This window comes from Cucurbita pepo, chromosome 3, assembly GCF_057944985.1.
Source record: "Cucurbita pepo subsp. pepo isolate OVF chromosome 3, ASM5794498v1, whole genome shotgun sequence".
NCBI classification, from domain to species: domain Eukaryota; kingdom Viridiplantae; phylum Streptophyta; class Magnoliopsida; order Cucurbitales; family Cucurbitaceae; genus Cucurbita; species Cucurbita pepo.
The window spans coordinates 2,618,818-2,636,820 of record NC_141800.1 but is presented as its reverse complement, the minus strand read 5'-3'; the positions used below and the strand labels follow the sequence as shown (position 1 = coordinate 2,636,820).

Here is an 18,003-nt window from a genome sequence, read left to right as displayed (position 1 = left end):
TATCCCCCTCTCTCTCAGTGGTTCCAGTTCGTCTATTATGGATAGGGGCAAGTAACCCATGTACGTGAAGAGAAGAAGAGAGGAGGTTCGGAGGTCAAACCTAGCCTTGTGATTCGAAATAGAAAACAACAGACTTTTCGAGAAGCACCAGTGAAAAGACTTCAATTGACTTGCGTAACCATTTAATTCTCGGCGTGCTAGGTCAATGTTTTTTAATCTTTTGATATATATATATATATATAATAAAATTTTATAAGAACAACACCCCCTTTTTTTTTTATTATTTGTTTTTTTTTATGATATAATAAAAACATTGAATCAACTGTAAAAGAGTTTAACTATACGTAAGCTCCTTTAACGGATAAATATTAGGAGTAGAGTTTCGAATAACTAATTATAAGTGGGGACAACGTTTTCAATACATCTTGACCCAAATTATTTTACGTAATCTTCTTTTTTTGAAAAAGTACAGAAGAAATACACTTAATATATCATATTATATTACATACAACTATTGACATGTGTCTGTCGTTCATAAATATATCATATTATTACTACATACAACTTATTTATTATATATCATTCACATTATATTATATTGAGTATATTATTAGTATATTATTGATATAATGCACTCTACAATTTTATACATAATTGTTTTTTTTTTTCTATGCGACACGTATTTATTTATTAATTCAAAACACATTACTCTAAATTTTAAATGTCTATTTTAGAGTCTAAACATAAAAAATAATAATTTATTTCTAATTGTTTACCACGTGGATAATGTAGCTTTGAGATATGTGCAAAAATGGATATATAAAGGCGGCTGAAATAGCCATTGAATGAGGAAAATTTGAGCTGTAAAAATAAAAAAACAAATATTAAAAAAAAAAAGAATTGGATAATTAAAATTTTCAGCTGAAAAATATTTAAAAATTTAATAAAAATCATAAAATATACATTGAGAAGTTCTAGACTAAGTAGAAAACAGTCAATTTCAAGTTGTCGGCCACAGTCAACAATTCTTATCTTGAAAGACAGTTTGGTCGGCAGTCAATTTTCTAATACCAAGAAAACTGAGGCCCCTTTCTGCAAAATTTAGAAACTCAAAGGACCATTCTACAATTAAATCTTCATAGATCAAATTACTCTTAACCAAGTGGAATTAATTTACAAGAAACTAAGTGTAATTGTATCATAATCTTTTAAAAAATACAATTACATTTGTAATTTTCTTTTCAAATGATTCTAATGGGAGGAAGCAAAAGCTTGCAACAGCCTTAAGAGTAGAGAGGTTAAGTAGATAGCCAAAAGGCCTCCTCCCAACACTGCATCAAGCCTCATCTCTCGCCTTGGCAAGGCCACGAGTGCCCAAAGCAACCCGCCGACTAATAGCCCCAATGTCTCCATGACATACGGGTCGGGAGGGATGGCGATCGACTGAGGATACTTCTTCCACGACGCGCCGACGAGGGACATTCCTAGGCCGAACAAAGTGTTGAAGATGGGACCGGCATAGCAGCCGGAGATGGCGATTTGAGCGCCTCGCTGCCCGCCGTTCAATGCCATGGTCACATTGGCAACTAAATCCCCAAGAGAGTTCCCCCAGGCTAGGAAGGTAAGTCCTAGGATTGAAGGGCTTATGTTCATTATGTAGCCAAGTGAAACCAATAGGCCTACTAGTTCCTGAGCTAGAATGTAACTCCATGTTAAACTCATGGTGAAGCCAGCTGCTAGCCAAGGGAATAAGCACTTCTTTGGTGGGGTTGAATTCTCAGTTGTTGCAAATGCAACAATCCCAAAACTAATCCCGAGCAGCAAAGCGACGACGCAGATGATCAGGTTCGACTGTGTCGTGTCGGTTTGGTGGTGAAAGGTCCATAGAACAGATAAGAGAAGAGGAGCCAATATCACTGAAGCAACTGCATATGGTCTAGACCAGTTTTCTTCAGCAATGGCTGGAATTGTCAATCTTCTAGGCAAGTAAAGAGGAATCTCAAGGATGCGAAGGAAAACGAGACACGAAGGCGATAATCTTGGACAAAAACAGAGATCATATACATCGATCCTAACATCATCGTTATCGTCGTTGTTGTCGTCGTTGTACCGTGATTCATTTACACCCTCAAACTCATCCTTTGGTGGCTCTTTCAAAAGGGGTTCACAGATATCACCACTTCTAAAACTCAACCATTGAGCATGGGAGACATAAACAGCCAAAACATAAACAATATACATGGAAGAAAACCCAATGGCACCCCATAGATTGATATGACCATGAAGCAGTATGAAGAAAACAGACAAAAGAACCAAGAGGAAGAACAAAACATCTCTAATGAAGCCAGACCTATTCACCTTAATTCGTCGCCGACGCAGCAAAATGCTTATGATTCCGACGACGACACAGGTAACAAACGAAGCTCCACCAAGAACAGTATTCAATCCAATATCACTAGTTCCATCCCCCATAAAGGCAACAAGGCTAGCAAAAACATCGGGTGCCCCATTGCCAAGAGAAAGCAGAGTAACACCAGCAATTGTAGGGGACAGATTCAACACTTTTGACAAGCTCTCAAGGGAAGAACAAAAGTATTCAGAGGCAGTATTACCCAGAAGATAGAACAACACAAGAAGCCACAGAAACAGCAGAGTATACCCCAGAATGCTAAAACTTCCATACTGACAATAGAAAATGTAAAGATAATCTATATAGCCTTGGGTGTTACAAGGGTTGTTGGATTTAAGAACAGAGCACTTAGCTTCAAAATCAGTTAAACCAAGAAAACTCCGGCAATCATCCTGTGGGCTTCCATGGATTCTTCTCGAGCTTTTGTTAAGAACGTGGAAATGGGATTCTGGAGAATGAAAACGAATGGCAAAAAAAGCACAAGCCGCCACTGATAGAAACGAGAGATTCAAGAAAATGATAAAACCTCTCTGCTTGAAGAGAGAAACTAAGACACCCATTCAAGAAAACGAATCAACGAAGCCCTCTCTCTTAATCTCTATCTCAAGAACTAAGAACATGGGAACAATGGCTCATGATTTCAGTCTCAGATAAGTGAGTAATTGGCAGATATATCAAGAACAGGACAGAAATCTTGAACAAAATCAAAATTAAAAAGAAGGGGGGGAACTAACTCATTCCGGATTCCGCTTCCAATCCAAAGACGTGGGTGGCTTTTGTCGTATAAGCCAGAATGAAAGCGTAATGGAATTGAGTAGATGGAGCAGTTTTATCCACATGCGGAACAGTTTGCGGTGTTCATTTCTGTGTCGCCATTCGATCAAAATCAAGATCAAAATCAAAATCAAAATCAAAATCAAAGCAGTAGAAACGGGAAGGGGAAGATTAAAAAGAAAAAAAAGAAGGGGAGAACCTACCTGTCAGACGCTCGCATTACCTCCTCGTGAAGAAAAGCTCACCAAAAACGAAGAATCGGATCCCTTCGCCTGATTGGAGATTACGATTACGCGTTTCAGATACCCAAAACGAGAGGATTAATTGCAACGAACCACGAATCCGTGTTAATCAAATTCGCAGCAACAAACATTGACTCCAATGTGTGTGTAAACGCGACTTCTCGATATTCGTGGGGTTATTTTTCACTTTTTTACTTCAGAATCATTTGGGACGCGCTTTAATTTTTTTTAAATATCATTTTTTAAAAAAAATTATTTAGAAAGTCAATAGAATTATGTCATTAAATGTTTTTAATTCGGGAACGAAAATAGATGCTCGATAAAATTTAAGAATCAATCAAATCCGTTAATTAAAAAAAAAAAAATATATATATATATATATAAAGCAATAATATTATTAATATTTAAATAATATTTGAGTCTCTGTCTTCCCGATTTTAGTTCATTTTGGTTCATGTACTTTTAAAATGTTCATTTCCGTCCCTATAATTTTTTTAAATGATAATTTTATTCTCTATAACTTTTTTTAAATAATAAATTTAGTCTGTTACGAAGATAAAGTTTGAGGGCTAAGTGTGATGTCCCATGTTGATTGGGGAGGAGAACAAACCACCATTTATAAGGGTGTGAAAACCTTCCCACGTTTTAAACCTTGAGACTGGGAAGTCTAAAAAGGAAAGCTTAAAGATGACAATATCTGCTAGTGGTGGATCTGGACCGTTACAAATGATATCAGAACCAGACATCAGATGGTGTGTCAGCCTTCTTGCTGTTCCCCCGAAAGGGGTAGACAAAAGGCGGTGTGCCAGTAAAAACGCACGGCCTCAAAGGGGGTGGATTTGATGACGGTCCCACATCAATTGGAGGAAGGGAAGAGTGCTAGCGAGGACGCTGGGCCTCGAGGGGGGGGTGGATTGTGATGTCCCACATAAGGACGTTAGGCTTCAAAGATGAGTGGATTTGGGAGCGGTCCCACATCGATTAGAGGAAGGGAAGAGTGCCAGCGAAGACGCTAGGCCCCGAAGGGAGGTGGATTGTGATGTCTCACATTGGTTGGAGAGGAGAATAAACCACCATTTATAAGGGTGTGGAAACCTTCCCCTACGCGTTTGAAAGTATTGAGGGGGAGCTCCCTCAAGGAAAAGTCCAAAAAGGACAATATCTCCTAGTAGTGGATATGGACTATTACACTAAGAAAGCAAAAAGCGTGGTGGAGGGTAAAGTTACGAGTCACAATCATAGGGATTCAATTCCACCACGATTTTACAAAATTAGTATAATTATATTATATTATATATAAGTGTGTGTGATTTTGTTTTCGTTCAATTAAATCCGAATCGACAACTCGGTACGATGACCATCTCTCAATTATTTTTGTCCTTCATTTTGTTTGTTTTTGCAAGCTAGGCCCCTCACTTTATTCCTATTTTCATTTAAGGGCTTCACGAGTTAGACAACAAAACACGTTTGTGATATGTCCACGTTATACTTCAATTATATATATATATATTCAATAATATTATTAAATAGTATATAGGTCATCATACGATCAATTTTGGCATCTTTCTTGCATTATGTTTTACTCTATGTCTACTCATCTTTGACGAAACCCTAATTTATCTAAAAAGGATTACTTTTTTCCGCTCGAGAATAAACTAATATGACCCATTTTTTTATTTTTTTAATTGACGGGTCAAATAATAATATTTATTAGAACAATTCACGTATCGCTTTAACAGGCGAATGACCCTGAGAGCTGGCCACAAGGCAACAACATCTGGAACTACTAAGTTGCTCGTCTTCTCGCTCTATAATTACTAAATTAAAAATAAATAAAAAACCATTCATAAAAATTGTATAAAAAAAGTATATGAATTTTGATAATCTAGATTAATAACAGGTCGATATTTGTTTAAGGTTTAGGGTTTAGGCTCGAAAAATAAACGGCCCATATATATATATATATATAGAAAATCGTGCCAGAATATTTAATCCACGTCAGAATATTCCAATGATGCAACAATATTTTTTGTCCACAAATTTGTCCATTTTTTGTTTATGGAAAATTGGATTTTATATTTTATATCTTCAAATTAATATTGAAAAAATTAAATTATAGAGCTAAAAATAATTTTTATAACCATATTTAACCTTTAAATTATAAAAAGAAAAATTGAGAACTCGACCGATCACGAGTATCTAACCCAAACCATACAAACCATATAGGTTGGGTTGGGTTAGATTTATTCTCGATTTGGGCTGAGTTGAATTTTTTGAAAACTGAAGAATTTGAGTCGGTTTGTGGGCTGACAATGTTTTTGGTCGAGTCAACCTGACCAACCCGAACGAAGAGTTACAACCCAATTTTACTTTACTTTAAAGATTATCATGAACGATAAAAATATTTTTAATACTTTATGTTAGTGATGCATTGTGACTCGTGAATAAATATAATTTTTTAAAAATAATTAAAAAAATAACCGATAATCTAGCTCATAATTAAGTTGATTTTAAATTATATTAATAATTTGATTAGACATAAATAAATCAACTGAATATTCGACCAAATGACAAGTTGGGTTGCAGTTGATGGAGATGGACAGTGGGGTATCCAAAATGGAATTTAATGATAATATTTATTTATTTTTAAAAAAAAAATAGATAAAATGATAAATTCTCAACCACAAATTTTATATAATTACATATTTTCATTTAAAATAATAATAATCATTATAAATTCGGATAAAATATATATTCATAGACTAATATGTCGTTATTCAAATAATTACGACTCTTTTATAAATTAGTCATCAAATGATAAGACTCGAACATTAGTTTGAAAATACAACGTGTGGATATGAAATGATGCACTTCTAGAGTCACGTATTGTTTATTCTAACTGAGTTAGCTTCCAAAACGTCCAGTTTTTATGTTGTTGATGGACGGCTATGGATTCATTGGTGGGTATAAATTGTAATCCATTGATTGAACGATGTCGAAAACAAACAATGTGGTGGGTGCGAAAGGCCAGCGTTTGGTTGGCTCGGTTGGCGGTGGTGGAGCCACCTACTAAAGATTGGATATCATTCCACGCTTCGTTGTTTTGAGGTTGACATTTACATCATACAAATCCTTCTCAACACTGTTTTTATAAATAAATCAATCATACGAGCATAGTGCAACTGTATTCATCGTGTTTTATTTAATAGTTTTAGGCCCAATACAAGTGTGTTCAAGAGGCCCACCGAGACCATGTTGCACCTTTAGATTAAACTTTACTTAGAAACGTTGAAGTTCGACTGGTCATCAAATTTATGGTTTTTTTTTTTTTTTTTTTGGATTGAAAACGAGTTTTGACTTGACTATCGAGGTCAGTCCTTCATTCTTCCTCTCGAGCGTTTTCTTGTGCACGAGTGGTATATAATTAGAAGCTTGTTTAAGCCACTCGTGATCGTGATCGTGTTGAGTACACCATGTCTCCAACGTGACTAACCATAGACTAAAGAAAAGAACTAAGTGATGAGGCCACGTGGCAGTGGGAGAAGAGGGATGAAATTAGGAAATGGATAAGGTTACCATGATCACCACCATGGCATTGCCAGCAAGAACTCCAACTAAATCGGAAAAGCAGCAATGAGTTTCAGCGCCGTCGGAACATGTCTTCCCTGCCACTCTATTTCTTACCCACGTGGCAGCCTCGTGTTCAAGCCTCCCCACGCCTCCTCCTCCTCCCTTTCCCTCTCCCCTGCTCCACCCGCCAAAACTGGAGTCATCGTCGTCGGAGCTGGCCTGGCTGGCCTGGCCGCCGCCACCCACCTCCGCTCCAAAAACATCCCATTCCTCCTCCTTGAAGCCTCCGACGGCGTTGGTGGCCGTGTCCGCACCGACTTCGTCGACGGCTTCCTCCTCGATCGCGGGTTCCAAATCTTCATCACCGCCTACCCTGAAGCTCAAGCTCTCCTCGACTACCAATCTCTCCGCCTCCAAAAATTCTACTCCGGCGCCCTCGTCTACTTCGACGGCCAATTCCACACCGTCGCCGACCCTTTGCGCCACTTCACCGACTCCCTCGCCTCTCTAACCAACCCAATTGGCTCGGTCATCGACAAATTGCTTATTGGGCTCACCAGAGCCAGAGTTCTAGGCAAGTCCGATCGGGAAATTTTCACCGCCGGAGAGGCTTCCACCATGGAATTATTGAAGGAAATTGGGTTTTCCGATTCCATAATCACCCGTTTTTTCCGGCCATTTTTCGGCGGGATTTTCTTCGATCCCGAATTGGAAACTTCCTCCCGATTATTTAATTTCATTTTCAAATGTCTCGCACTCGGCGAAAATACTCTTCCGGCCAACGGAATCGGCGCAATCCCTCAACAATTAGCAGCAAATCTCCCGCCCGAAACCATTTTGCTGAATTCCAGAGTCGTCTCCGTCGATTTCGAATCGAAATCGCCAATTGTGAAGTTACAGAGTGGGGAAATTATAGCCAGCGAAATGGGGGTGATCGTTGCGGTGGAGGAACCGGAGGCAGAGAGATTACTAGCCGGAAGACGAAAAATCGGCAGCCGGAAACCGCCTAGGAGTACGGTATGTTTGTATTTCGCGGCGGATCGGGACAGGATTCCGGTGAGGGAACCAGTGCTGTTTCTGAATGGATCGGGGAAGGGAATTGTTAACAATATGTTTTTCGCGACAAACGTGGCGCCGTCGTATGGACCGGCGGAGAAGGTGCTGGTGTCGGTATCGTTGATCGGGAAATTTGAGGATGTTGGAGATGAGGATCTGACGGCTGAGGTTATTCGGGAGATGTCGGATTGGTTTGGGGAATCAACGATTGAGGGATGGAAGCATTTACGGACGTATAGGATTGGTTTTGCACAGCCGAATCAATCTCCACCGTCGGATTTGATGAAAGATCCAACGGTGGAGAGTGGGCTGTACGTGTGTGGTGATTATTTGACTTCCGCCACGTTCGACGGCGCGTTGGTCTCCGGCAGGAAGGCCGTCGAAGCCTTAGTGAGAGAAAGGGCCGTCGCTTACGTATGACTTTTGAGAGAGAAATATAATTTTTATTTTTATTTTTAGTTTATTATTATTTTTTTTAATATTTTATTTCAAAGTCTGAAACACTATCTCTATTGATATAAAACATTTTGGAAAAATAAAAAATAAAATAACGAGAGTTCATACTCAAAGTGGACAATATCATACAATTACATAGATTTGTAGTTCCTAACAAAAGCTCGAAGGTCGTATTCTGTTCGTCCTAAATTTTTAAATAAGTTATTGTTATCTTAGTTATCCCGAACGCAATCAAAACCTTCAAAAAGTTATTTGTTTATTCCATTATGGACCCGTCACCAAAACGTTTCAAAATCTTAGCCAATGTGATCTTAAAGATACCGTGTTCCCCAAATGGATGAGAAGATAAGTTTAATTTCAAAGAAAAAGGGAATAAAAATGTGTTAAAAAGATGGTCACTATCCATTCTCGATAATGGAAAACGACGTAGCTATCTATCGTATAAATTCATCATTTACAGACCGTTTAACTTCGATTTGATAACGATTTCGTTTCTGAAATTTATATTTTCTAATCAAATTTTAATAATACGATCGAAATCAGGTCTCGTAACACTTTTATTTCTGTTTTAATACAATAGCTCAAGAACAAATATAGTCGTTTTTATAACAATTGACATTTTAGGATCTCTTAATCAGTGACACGTCTTTTCTAGATCGGTATGTCGATAAAAATTTAATACCAGAATTAGCCTTATCTATATGTAAGTGGATTGTAAGCTTTATTGAGATGTGTAAATGGGAAATCAAAGACGTCTCTTTTACAAAGTCAAAGGAATAAGCTTCACTTTCATTTGTAAACTTTATTCTATCTTACCTAAATTTTATTCAAATCCTTTTAAATCTTAAAGTTGCATTTCACCTAACTTTATTTTATATATTATCACGTTAATTCCGACATTCATTCAGATTTTCAAGATTCTTCCAAAGTTTTCATTCAATCTTCGAGTTTTTTGTCTCGTCTGACTTAGACACACAAGTATGACTTTGATATCAACTGTCACGATCGTATTTTCTCAACCGTGCAACATCGTGATCTTGACAAGCTCAAAGCAAGCCTTAAGGGGGACTCAAGCCCCATTCACATTTTCCGCTCGACTTTGTGGTTTCGTCAGACCATCGACGAAGTTTGTCTTCGTCAACTGAACACAATTTGTATAGAATCCAAGCTTGTTTAGTCACACACGACACTCGTGCATGCATGTTCAATCGTCTGTGACACAAGAACGTCTCATCTCATTGTCACCTCGATTCCTAACAACATGACCTATGTATCGTGATGTCATTCCATGTTTCAGCACACATCGATGATCTTGGCTATATATATATATTAAAAAGTATAATCATTAACTATAGAAAAATGTATATATATATATATATATATATATATATATATAAAAGACAATAACGGAAATAGAATAATTAATTAAATGGATAAGGGTAATGAAATAAATAAATAAATGGTTGAACATAATTAAGCAAAGAAAATGGCAATTTGTGGAAATATTATAATATTTGGGAGGAGAACAGCAAATAGTTTTTGGCATATAGTTTTGCCTTTATATAATTTCAAGGGGCCTTTTCGAAAAAGAAGAATTTATTGAGGACTATTTTATAAATTAATTTTCTTTAGGGGAAATTTGTGAATAATTAAATTATGAGTTTAAAACCCAAGTGGGATATATTTTAATATTTATGTAAACATATTATATAAATCATTTATTTAACCCGCACGTGTGAAAGCTAAGATTGAGAGAGACACATGAAAAAATTAATATATATTAAGTCAACTTCTAGGGTTAGAGACAGCTAAAATATTTCGTATTTATTTTAAAATTTTAAATGACAAATACACGAAAAAAAACCATAATCTTATTTTTTCTCTCTGCTCTCGTGTTTCCTCGTGTCACTCTCGATTCATCATATTCAACCTCTCTCACTCTCAGTCCCTCTCAGGGATCGAGGCCGTCCTACCAATTGCGCAGTCGTCCTCCTCATATTCATCTCCTTTACTCGACTCTTTATCGTCGAGTGTCGTCCCCACGTAAGTAATTGATTGATCTGTCTCTAATATATGTATTGCATTTTCTCGAGAATTTGTAAACACTATAACACTTACTTTAATTGATCTAAATTTAAAAAATTGGGTCAAACGTTGACTTTCGTAAAAGGCAATAAACCCTAATCTCATTTTTTTTCTCTCTGCTCTCGTGCATGTCCTCGTGTCACTCTCAATTCACCAGATTCAATCTCTCTCACTCTCAATCCCTCTCAAGGGTCGAGGCCGTCCAACCAATTGCATAGTCATCTTCTTCATATTCATCTCCCTTACTAGACTATTTATCGTCAATTGTCGTCCCCACATAAGTAATTGATTGGTCGATCTCCAATGTATTTACCTTTTTTCTTTTAATATCTTCATTAGAATTTCAAACATTTTCTCGAGAATTCGCAAATATTATAATATTTACTTTAATTGATCTAAATTTAAAAAGTCGGGTCGTTACATCTCCACGAGCACGAGCACGTTGACTTTAGTAAAAGGCAATAAACCAGAGTGGTTTTTTCTGACCTTTTTGTTTGGTTTGTTTATATAAATGTTCTCCCACATCGGTTTTCTTGCCAAACTGCTACCTATCCATCCCTTTATATACAGAGATCTTTTCTGTTTGTTTCCCGAGAAAACATGGGTCAGAAAATTTTCCTCTCCCTCCGGCGGCTGCTGCTTCTCTTTCTCGGCTTCTCCCTTCTCCTTTCCTCTGTTGCTGTTCCCACCACAAGTAAGTAAACCCTTTCTCTCTCATAATTCACTCCAATTTTCATCTTTCTCTCTCCTTTTTTTTTTTTAATGAATTTGTGGTTTTTTTTAGGGATTTTCAAATCGACTTTCGATCAGCCATCTGCGCAAGATTTTGTTTTTCAGGTTTTTTTTTTTCTCGAGAAAGTTATTTACTTTTCTGGGAAATTTTCTCGGCAACCAAACAGGTATGATTGAGAAATTGAATTGTGTTTTGATCTATAATTTTTGTAGGATGTGAGAGATTTGGAGTTCAACGGTGGAGATTTATTTGGAAGATTGGTTTTGGAGAACAATGATTATCCCGGCACCGGAGCAAACAACCACCACGATCCAAACACTCCGGCGAAGCCATAACTTTATTTATTTATTTTCTTAACCAAAAATTAGAAGTAAAAGGGTTAGTATTTGAAGAAATGCTCACTTTTTTTTAATAGATATAAACTTGGGTAAATTATAAAAAAGAAAGGGCAATTCTGTCTTTTCACTCCGATGCTTTTAGTCTACTAATAACAGTATTTGATTGGACTTTTTTCCTTTTGTAATATATTATAAGTTTATTGGTTTAATTATTGTCTATCCTATTTATTTATTATTATTATTAATTTACATTTTATATAATTTTTTATAGCGAAAAAAGAAATAAAAATTGGGAAAAGATAAATATAACAAAATTAATATATTGAAATACGTAAAAACTTTAAAACGTATAGATGACCGAATTAAGAAGGGTAAAAGGGTCCAAAGGTTAAAATTATAATTTTTTAGAAAAATATAATTGGTCATTTATCATAAATAAAAAAATACTTGGGTTATTTATCTTAATAAATGAGTAATTATTAGACCCTAATTTTTCTTTAAAATAACACTGAGCCCAAGAATGGTGGGCTTCGGCCCTTACGACAAAAAGCCCAAAAGTCCAAATCCAAATTACAAGAATGGGGCATTCAATTTACACAAATGCCCTTATTAAAAAATAAAATAATAATAATAAAATACAGCTTTATGAAATTACATATTTGTTTAAAAAATATTTTTATTATTTAAAAGTAGAAAATCCTAATAAACCTTTGATAAAACAATTAGTTCCGACAATTTCATACTAGATTCACCTTTTTCTTATAATTTGATCTTACCAATCCGGGTGAACTAGTTGGAAATGGGTTCTTAATAGTTATAATAATTGCTAAGAGATAGATTCGACTATTTGGTTAAGGCGAATGAGTGGCTATGTAGCATGTTTCAGAGGAGATTGACGCTGAGAGTCAGTCCAGTCAGGAAGGGGAGGGCATGGAGTCTCCCTTAGTTGAAGGATGTGATGTCCTGCCTTTACGGTAGATACACAGTTGAGTAGGCCAATCACATAAAATATTTGGAAGGAAAGTAGACATGTCTAAATATCATTGTATCACTCTTAAGTAAGTATTCTAGTCACTTAAGTAAGTATTCTAGTCACTGTCTTGTTGTCGTCTTAGGTTAGTGGAATTTTTGTTGTTGTCGTCTTAGGTTAGTGGAATTTTTGTCCTAAATTTTAAAGAATTTATTTGGTTTGATAAATTCAAAAAATAATAAAAAGTATTTTTTAAGCAAAAGAAAAAAGAAAAAAAAAAGTAGCTTTGAAACTGAGGCAAAGGATAAAAGTTGAAAAGTTAAGTCGGAAAAATGGCTTTTTTTAGAAGCAAAAACAACTTTATTTCACCTTTTTTTTCCTCTCTCTCTTTTTCTTTTAACTTTAGATTAATACCAAAATATGTAATTTATAAATATATATATTAAAAAAAATTAAGGAGTTTAAATTTAATTACGATGATTAAAACTTTTTAATATAAATTATAATATTTTGATGGATTGATTAAATATTATTAAATCTATTTTTTCTTTTTTGGTTCTTGTTTTTGAGTTATAAAAGGAATGAATTTTGGAGTTGGAGGGTGGGATCCATCTCACAAAAGTAGACATCTAACCACTCACCCACTTTTGGGTATCTTTAAATCTTGGTTGTGTGATGAGAATGGAGATTGGTCCTCCAATTACAATACCCATATAGAGTAACATTCACCATTCATTGCACGTATGCCATACGTTGCACTTCCATCTCGTTTACTGTACAGTGTTTGACTTTAATATCATTTGTAACAGTCTAAGCGTACCATTAGCAAATATTGTCCTATTTAGCTTTTCCCTTTCATACTTCCCTTCAACTTCGATTAAAATGTGTCTACTAGGGAGAGGTTTCTGTTGAGAATTATTGGGAATAAGTCCCACGTTGGCTAATTTAAGGAATGATCATGGGTTTATAAGGAAAGGAATACATCTCTATTGGGATGAGACGTTTTGGAAAGCCCAAAGTAAAACCATGAAAGCTTATGCTTAAAGTGGACAATATCATACCATTGTGGATAGTCGTGATTCCTAACAGTTTCCACACCCTTGTAAAGAATGCTTTGTTCCCCTCTCAACTGATGTGGGATGATGACATACCTCTAATCGCTCGAACTTGATGGGGTTGGTCTTTCCACCCCAATGATAATGATATCAACCCTAATTCCGTGAACCAGCTAGTCTCATATCATTCTATGCTCACAAACACGAACAACATAAATACATGCATAAGAAAATAACATTAGTCGAAAAAAATTATTTTAATAAAAATTTAAAAAATTATTAATAAGAAATATCTCATTAATAATATGATTAGTGAGAAATAAATTTGGATTAATAATGTGACAAGGAAAGGATTTAATAAAGTTATATATAAATAAATAATAATATAAAGAAAAAAAAAACAACAGAAAATGCATTAAAGGCGGCGTAGAAAGCGATCCACGCAGAAATAGGCATCACTTTTCACTTTTTACACGTATGGTCCCACACGCTTACCATCTTTTATTATTATTATTATTATTAAAAAAAAAATCGTATTTAAATTATATTTAATCCAAATACAATTCAATTATTAAAACTTTATGTATTTATTATAAAATTTTAATGTTTTATTTAAAAATAATAAAATAAAACTCTATTATCCTACAATTTTTTATTAATAAAGGCGTATACGAATTACTCGAATAATGTTCACGACTCAACCCAACCCGTTATTTTCGAGTCGAGTTGGATTAGCTCATCGAATTATTAGACGTTGTATTTCATTCCTCTCACGTCGGTTCGTATTAATATAAGCAACTTAATAAATTATAAATTATGTTCGTAAAATAATAATATAATAAATGGTAGAAAGAAATTAAAAAAGCAAGTGAAATTAGCAATTTCAACGTTGATTCCTCCATAATAATAGAACAAGCATCTTATTCTCATTATTCATTCCCATTTTATAATATTTAATTTATACTTTATATTCTTTATTTTCTTTTAAATATATTTACTACCAATTTCCTTATTGCAACCCTCTTTTTAAAAAAAATATTAATTTCTGAAAATATTTTATTATAACCTAAAAATAAAAAATAAATAGTCTGAAAATACATGTTTAAAGGATGAAAAATGTAATCAAATAATTAAAAAAAAGTGTAAATAAAGTTTTATTTAGTCAAAAGAAACCCTTTATTTAAAAAGTAATTCGTAACAAATAAGCAACTCGGAAATCGAATATATTCATTTAATTTATTATTTCATCAAAATTACACTAAATGTTTTATTTATTTATTAAATAACAAAAATTAATATAAAAAAATGATTTATGAATTAAAAATAATTGATGTTGGAGGAATTATTATTGGGTTATTAAATTAATAGAGAAAAAAGAAAAAGAAAAATTGTCCCATTAATAAAATTTGCATTTTTTTTTATAAAGAAAAAATAAAATAAAGATTTAAAAAGGAAAAAGGAAAAAAGAAAAAGAAAAAGGAAAAGGAAAAAGAGAGACATTTTGAAAAGTGAAAAAAGGGGAGAAATTTAGGAAAAAATGGGTACTTTGATGCCTCACGTTCTTTGTGCTTTGAAGCTTTTAGCTCTTAACTTTTGAAGGGCTTTCTTTTTTTGTTCCCTTTTTTCCCTTTCCAATTCCCTCCCTCTCCTCTCCTCTCTCTCCTCTTTGATTTCAGAGAGAGAGAAGGAGAGAGAGAGAGAGGAAAAGCTTCTGGTTCTTCTTCTTCTTCTTCTATATTTGAATGGATTTCATCTCCAAACCATCCCATTCTCAAAACCCACCAAATTTTCCTTGAAAACGACACCAAAATGACGAGTTCTACCACTGATGATGTCGCCGCCGCCCCACATTTCAAGGATCTCGCCATTAAACTCTTCGGTCGGACCATCCCTTTGAAGGAATCCCAGATTTCCGCCGCCCCTCGCCTCAATCGGGTACCTATTTTTGTTTCCCCTTCAATTTTGATGGGTTTTTTGATTTCTGGGTTTAATCTGATTATCTCGTATTGTGTTCTTGTGGGTCATGCGAGATTGTTGAAATGGACGATTGATTGCACTGTCTTATTCATATTGTTCTTCTTCCATTGTTAGCCCGACCGGAGCTGTCCCTGCCCCTGCCCCTGTCCTTGTCCCTGTCCCTGTCCCTTTTGTTGTTGTCTCGTTTAAGCTGTTCTTTTCATTGTGATGGAGATGAATAACATGTTTTCTTGTTTAGGTTTATTCATGTAATGTTCTAGCGAACTTGGTTGACTTTTTCCCATTTGGGTTTGTTCTGTTTCAGCCATATTAGAATGTGGAATTCATTGATGGTTAACTGGAGTTCTTTCTTGAACGTTTGGAGCTGCTGAAAAAGTTCAATAATGATTGATTACTTGAATGGATATAGTATTTCCTTATTTGGAAAGGGTTATGAACTAGGAATCTGATGCATTTCTTGTCGATCGTGTTCTTCGCTATGTGTTTTCGACTGTTTCGAGTGTTAATTTTGTTCAATATCTTTTGTAGGATGCTTGCAACAATTGGAAACAAGCTGAGCAGTCTGTCCCGGGTGCAGAGGACTCATGTCGTTCCGAGAGGTCGTCGGTTTTGGTAGGGGATAATGAAGAACACCGAGCTTCGAAAGAGGAACAGATGGATGGTAATGGCACAGATCAAGAACGAGCTTTTAAGAAACCAGACAAGATCATTCCTTGTCCTAGATGTAATAGCTTGGAAACTAAGTTTTGTTACTTCAACAATTACAATGTCAATCAACCTAGGCATTTCTGTAAGAACTGTCAAAGATATTGGACTGCTGGTGGGACGATGAGAAACGTTCCTATCGGTGCAGGACGACGAAGAAACAAGCAGTTGGCGTCTCAATACCGACAGATCATAGTGTCGTCTGAGGGAGTTGCGGCGACAACCCGGTTGGAAACGTCGGGCGTTGAGTCTACTGGTAATGGTACTGTCCTGAAATTTGGATCTGAAGCAGCACCACTTTGTGAATCAATGGAGACAGTGCTCAGTCTTGGAGATCAAAAGAGATCCATTGAGATTGGCTGTGGAGACAGTCCTGAAGAACCGTCCTCGTGCGGTTCTTCCATGACAACGACTAGTATTCGTCGAAACGAATTGCCTAATTCTAGTACCGAGATCGCTGGATCGAATACGGTTCATTGTTACCCCGTACCGCAATTGGTTTTTCCATTGAATCAGGGCGGGAATGGCGTAATTCCATCAGCAATGGCACAGACTTCAGATACTACTAGCAGTCACCCCAATCCAGTTCAATGGCTCCCTGCAACAATGCTAGCAGTTCCAGGCTTTTGCGGTCCGAGCCTCCCGTTACAATTCGTGCCAGCTTCATATTGGGGTTGTACGCCCGTATGGACCACCGGTTCATCCGATGTCTGTGCATCTCAAACATCTCCAGCCACCATTGGCAGGTGCCCGACAACCTCCTCGCCTACCCTCGGAAAGCATTCGAGAGATGCAGATAGCTTAACTGAGGAAGAGAAGCCAGAGAAATGCGTCGTGATTCCTAAGACATTACGAGTCAATAATCCAAGCGAGGCTTCGAGGAGTCCCATGTGGACGACATTGGAAGCTCCAAACATCTTGGAAGCAAAAAATGGAAGCTTTTACTCGCTTTTATAGAGGTTTTTTTTTTTGTCGTTGTTGTTGTTTCTTTGACTGACTGTGTTAAAAGCTGTTCATAAATGTCTGAAAGCTTTGCAGAAATTTGGTACATAGTTTAGTATCTATTTGTTTATGAAATTTTGTAAAATATTTATATTTGGTCCCTCAACTTTCATGAATTTATTGTTTAGACCCTATGACATTACATTAAATATTCTTGAAGAACACAGCCAATTTTTATAAGAGTTGCCAACCAAGCAACAGATTGGAAGATCTCATCACTCATTTAATTTTAACAAAAGGGTGTTGGGAAGGTTGCACGAGAATCGAGGCATTCCCGTTTACGAAACTTCAGAACGTGTCTTAGTCGTTGTCTGTAACGATAGCAATGAAGCTGACCTACATACCCTCTTCGTGATAGACTTAACATCGGTGAGCTTTTCATCTTTTCGGGTTAGACGGCGAATGATATCTAGACAAATAGATTTGACGAATTCCGACGTAGTTGACCTAAACTCGTCCTCGGTCATCGTCTATTGAGTGATGAAGCTAACCTAAAGATCCCATTTATGACATATTCGAGTTTTGAAGATGAATGATGTCTAGACAATCAAATTCTATGAATTTCGATATAAACTCTCGAATTGATCGGGTCATGTAGGAACAAGGTTCAAGTCTACCGGTCTGTTAAGA

At 35.9% G+C, this 18,003-nt stretch overlaps 4 protein-coding genes across 4 annotated transcripts; 3 read left to right on the top strand and 1 right to left on the bottom strand.

Annotated features, from left to right (window-relative positions):
• Positions 1-1,120: 1,120 nt before the first annotated feature.
• On the bottom strand, positions 1,121-3,618 carry LOC111791734 (cation/calcium exchanger 2). The gene is made up of 2 exons (XM_023673205.2): positions 3,388-3,618; positions 1,121-3,274 (listed from the first exon to the last, which is right to left on the bottom strand). Exon 2 carries the CDS (start codon positions 2,968-2,970, stop codon positions 1,252-1,254), a length of 1,719 nt encoding a protein of 572 aa, XP_023528973.1. The 5' UTR covers positions 2,971-3,274; positions 3,388-3,618; the 3' UTR covers positions 1,121-1,251.
• A 3,395-nt stretch (positions 3,619-7,013) lies between these two features.
• On the top strand, positions 7,014-8,621 carry LOC111791736 (FAD/NAD(P)-binding oxidoreductase family protein). The gene has a single exon (XM_023673206.2). The coding sequence runs from the start codon at positions 7,060-7,062 to the stop codon at positions 8,470-8,472; it is 1,413 nt and encodes a 470-aa protein (XP_023528974.1). The 5' UTR covers positions 7,014-7,059; the 3' UTR covers positions 8,473-8,621.
• A 2,501-nt stretch (positions 8,622-11,122) lies between these two features.
• LOC147793058 (uncharacterized) lies at positions 11,123-11,873 on the top strand. The gene is made up of 3 exons (XM_087122147.1): positions 11,123-11,287; positions 11,378-11,430; positions 11,539-11,873. The coding sequence occupies exons 1-3, from the start codon at positions 11,194-11,196 to the stop codon at positions 11,659-11,661; spliced, it is 270 nt and encodes an 89-aa protein (XP_086978273.1). The 5' UTR covers positions 11,123-11,193; the 3' UTR covers positions 11,662-11,873.
• A 3,403-nt stretch (positions 11,874-15,276) lies between these two features.
• LOC111791373 (cyclic dof factor 1) lies at positions 15,277-17,507 on the top strand. Its single transcript, XM_023672675.2, has 2 exons — positions 15,277-15,624; positions 16,195-17,507. The coding sequence occupies exons 1-2, from the start codon at positions 15,499-15,501 to the stop codon at positions 17,326-17,328; spliced, it is 1,260 nt and encodes a 419-aa protein (XP_023528443.1). The 5' UTR covers positions 15,277-15,498; the 3' UTR covers positions 17,329-17,507.
• The last annotated feature ends 496 nt before the right edge of the window (positions 17,508-18,003 follow it).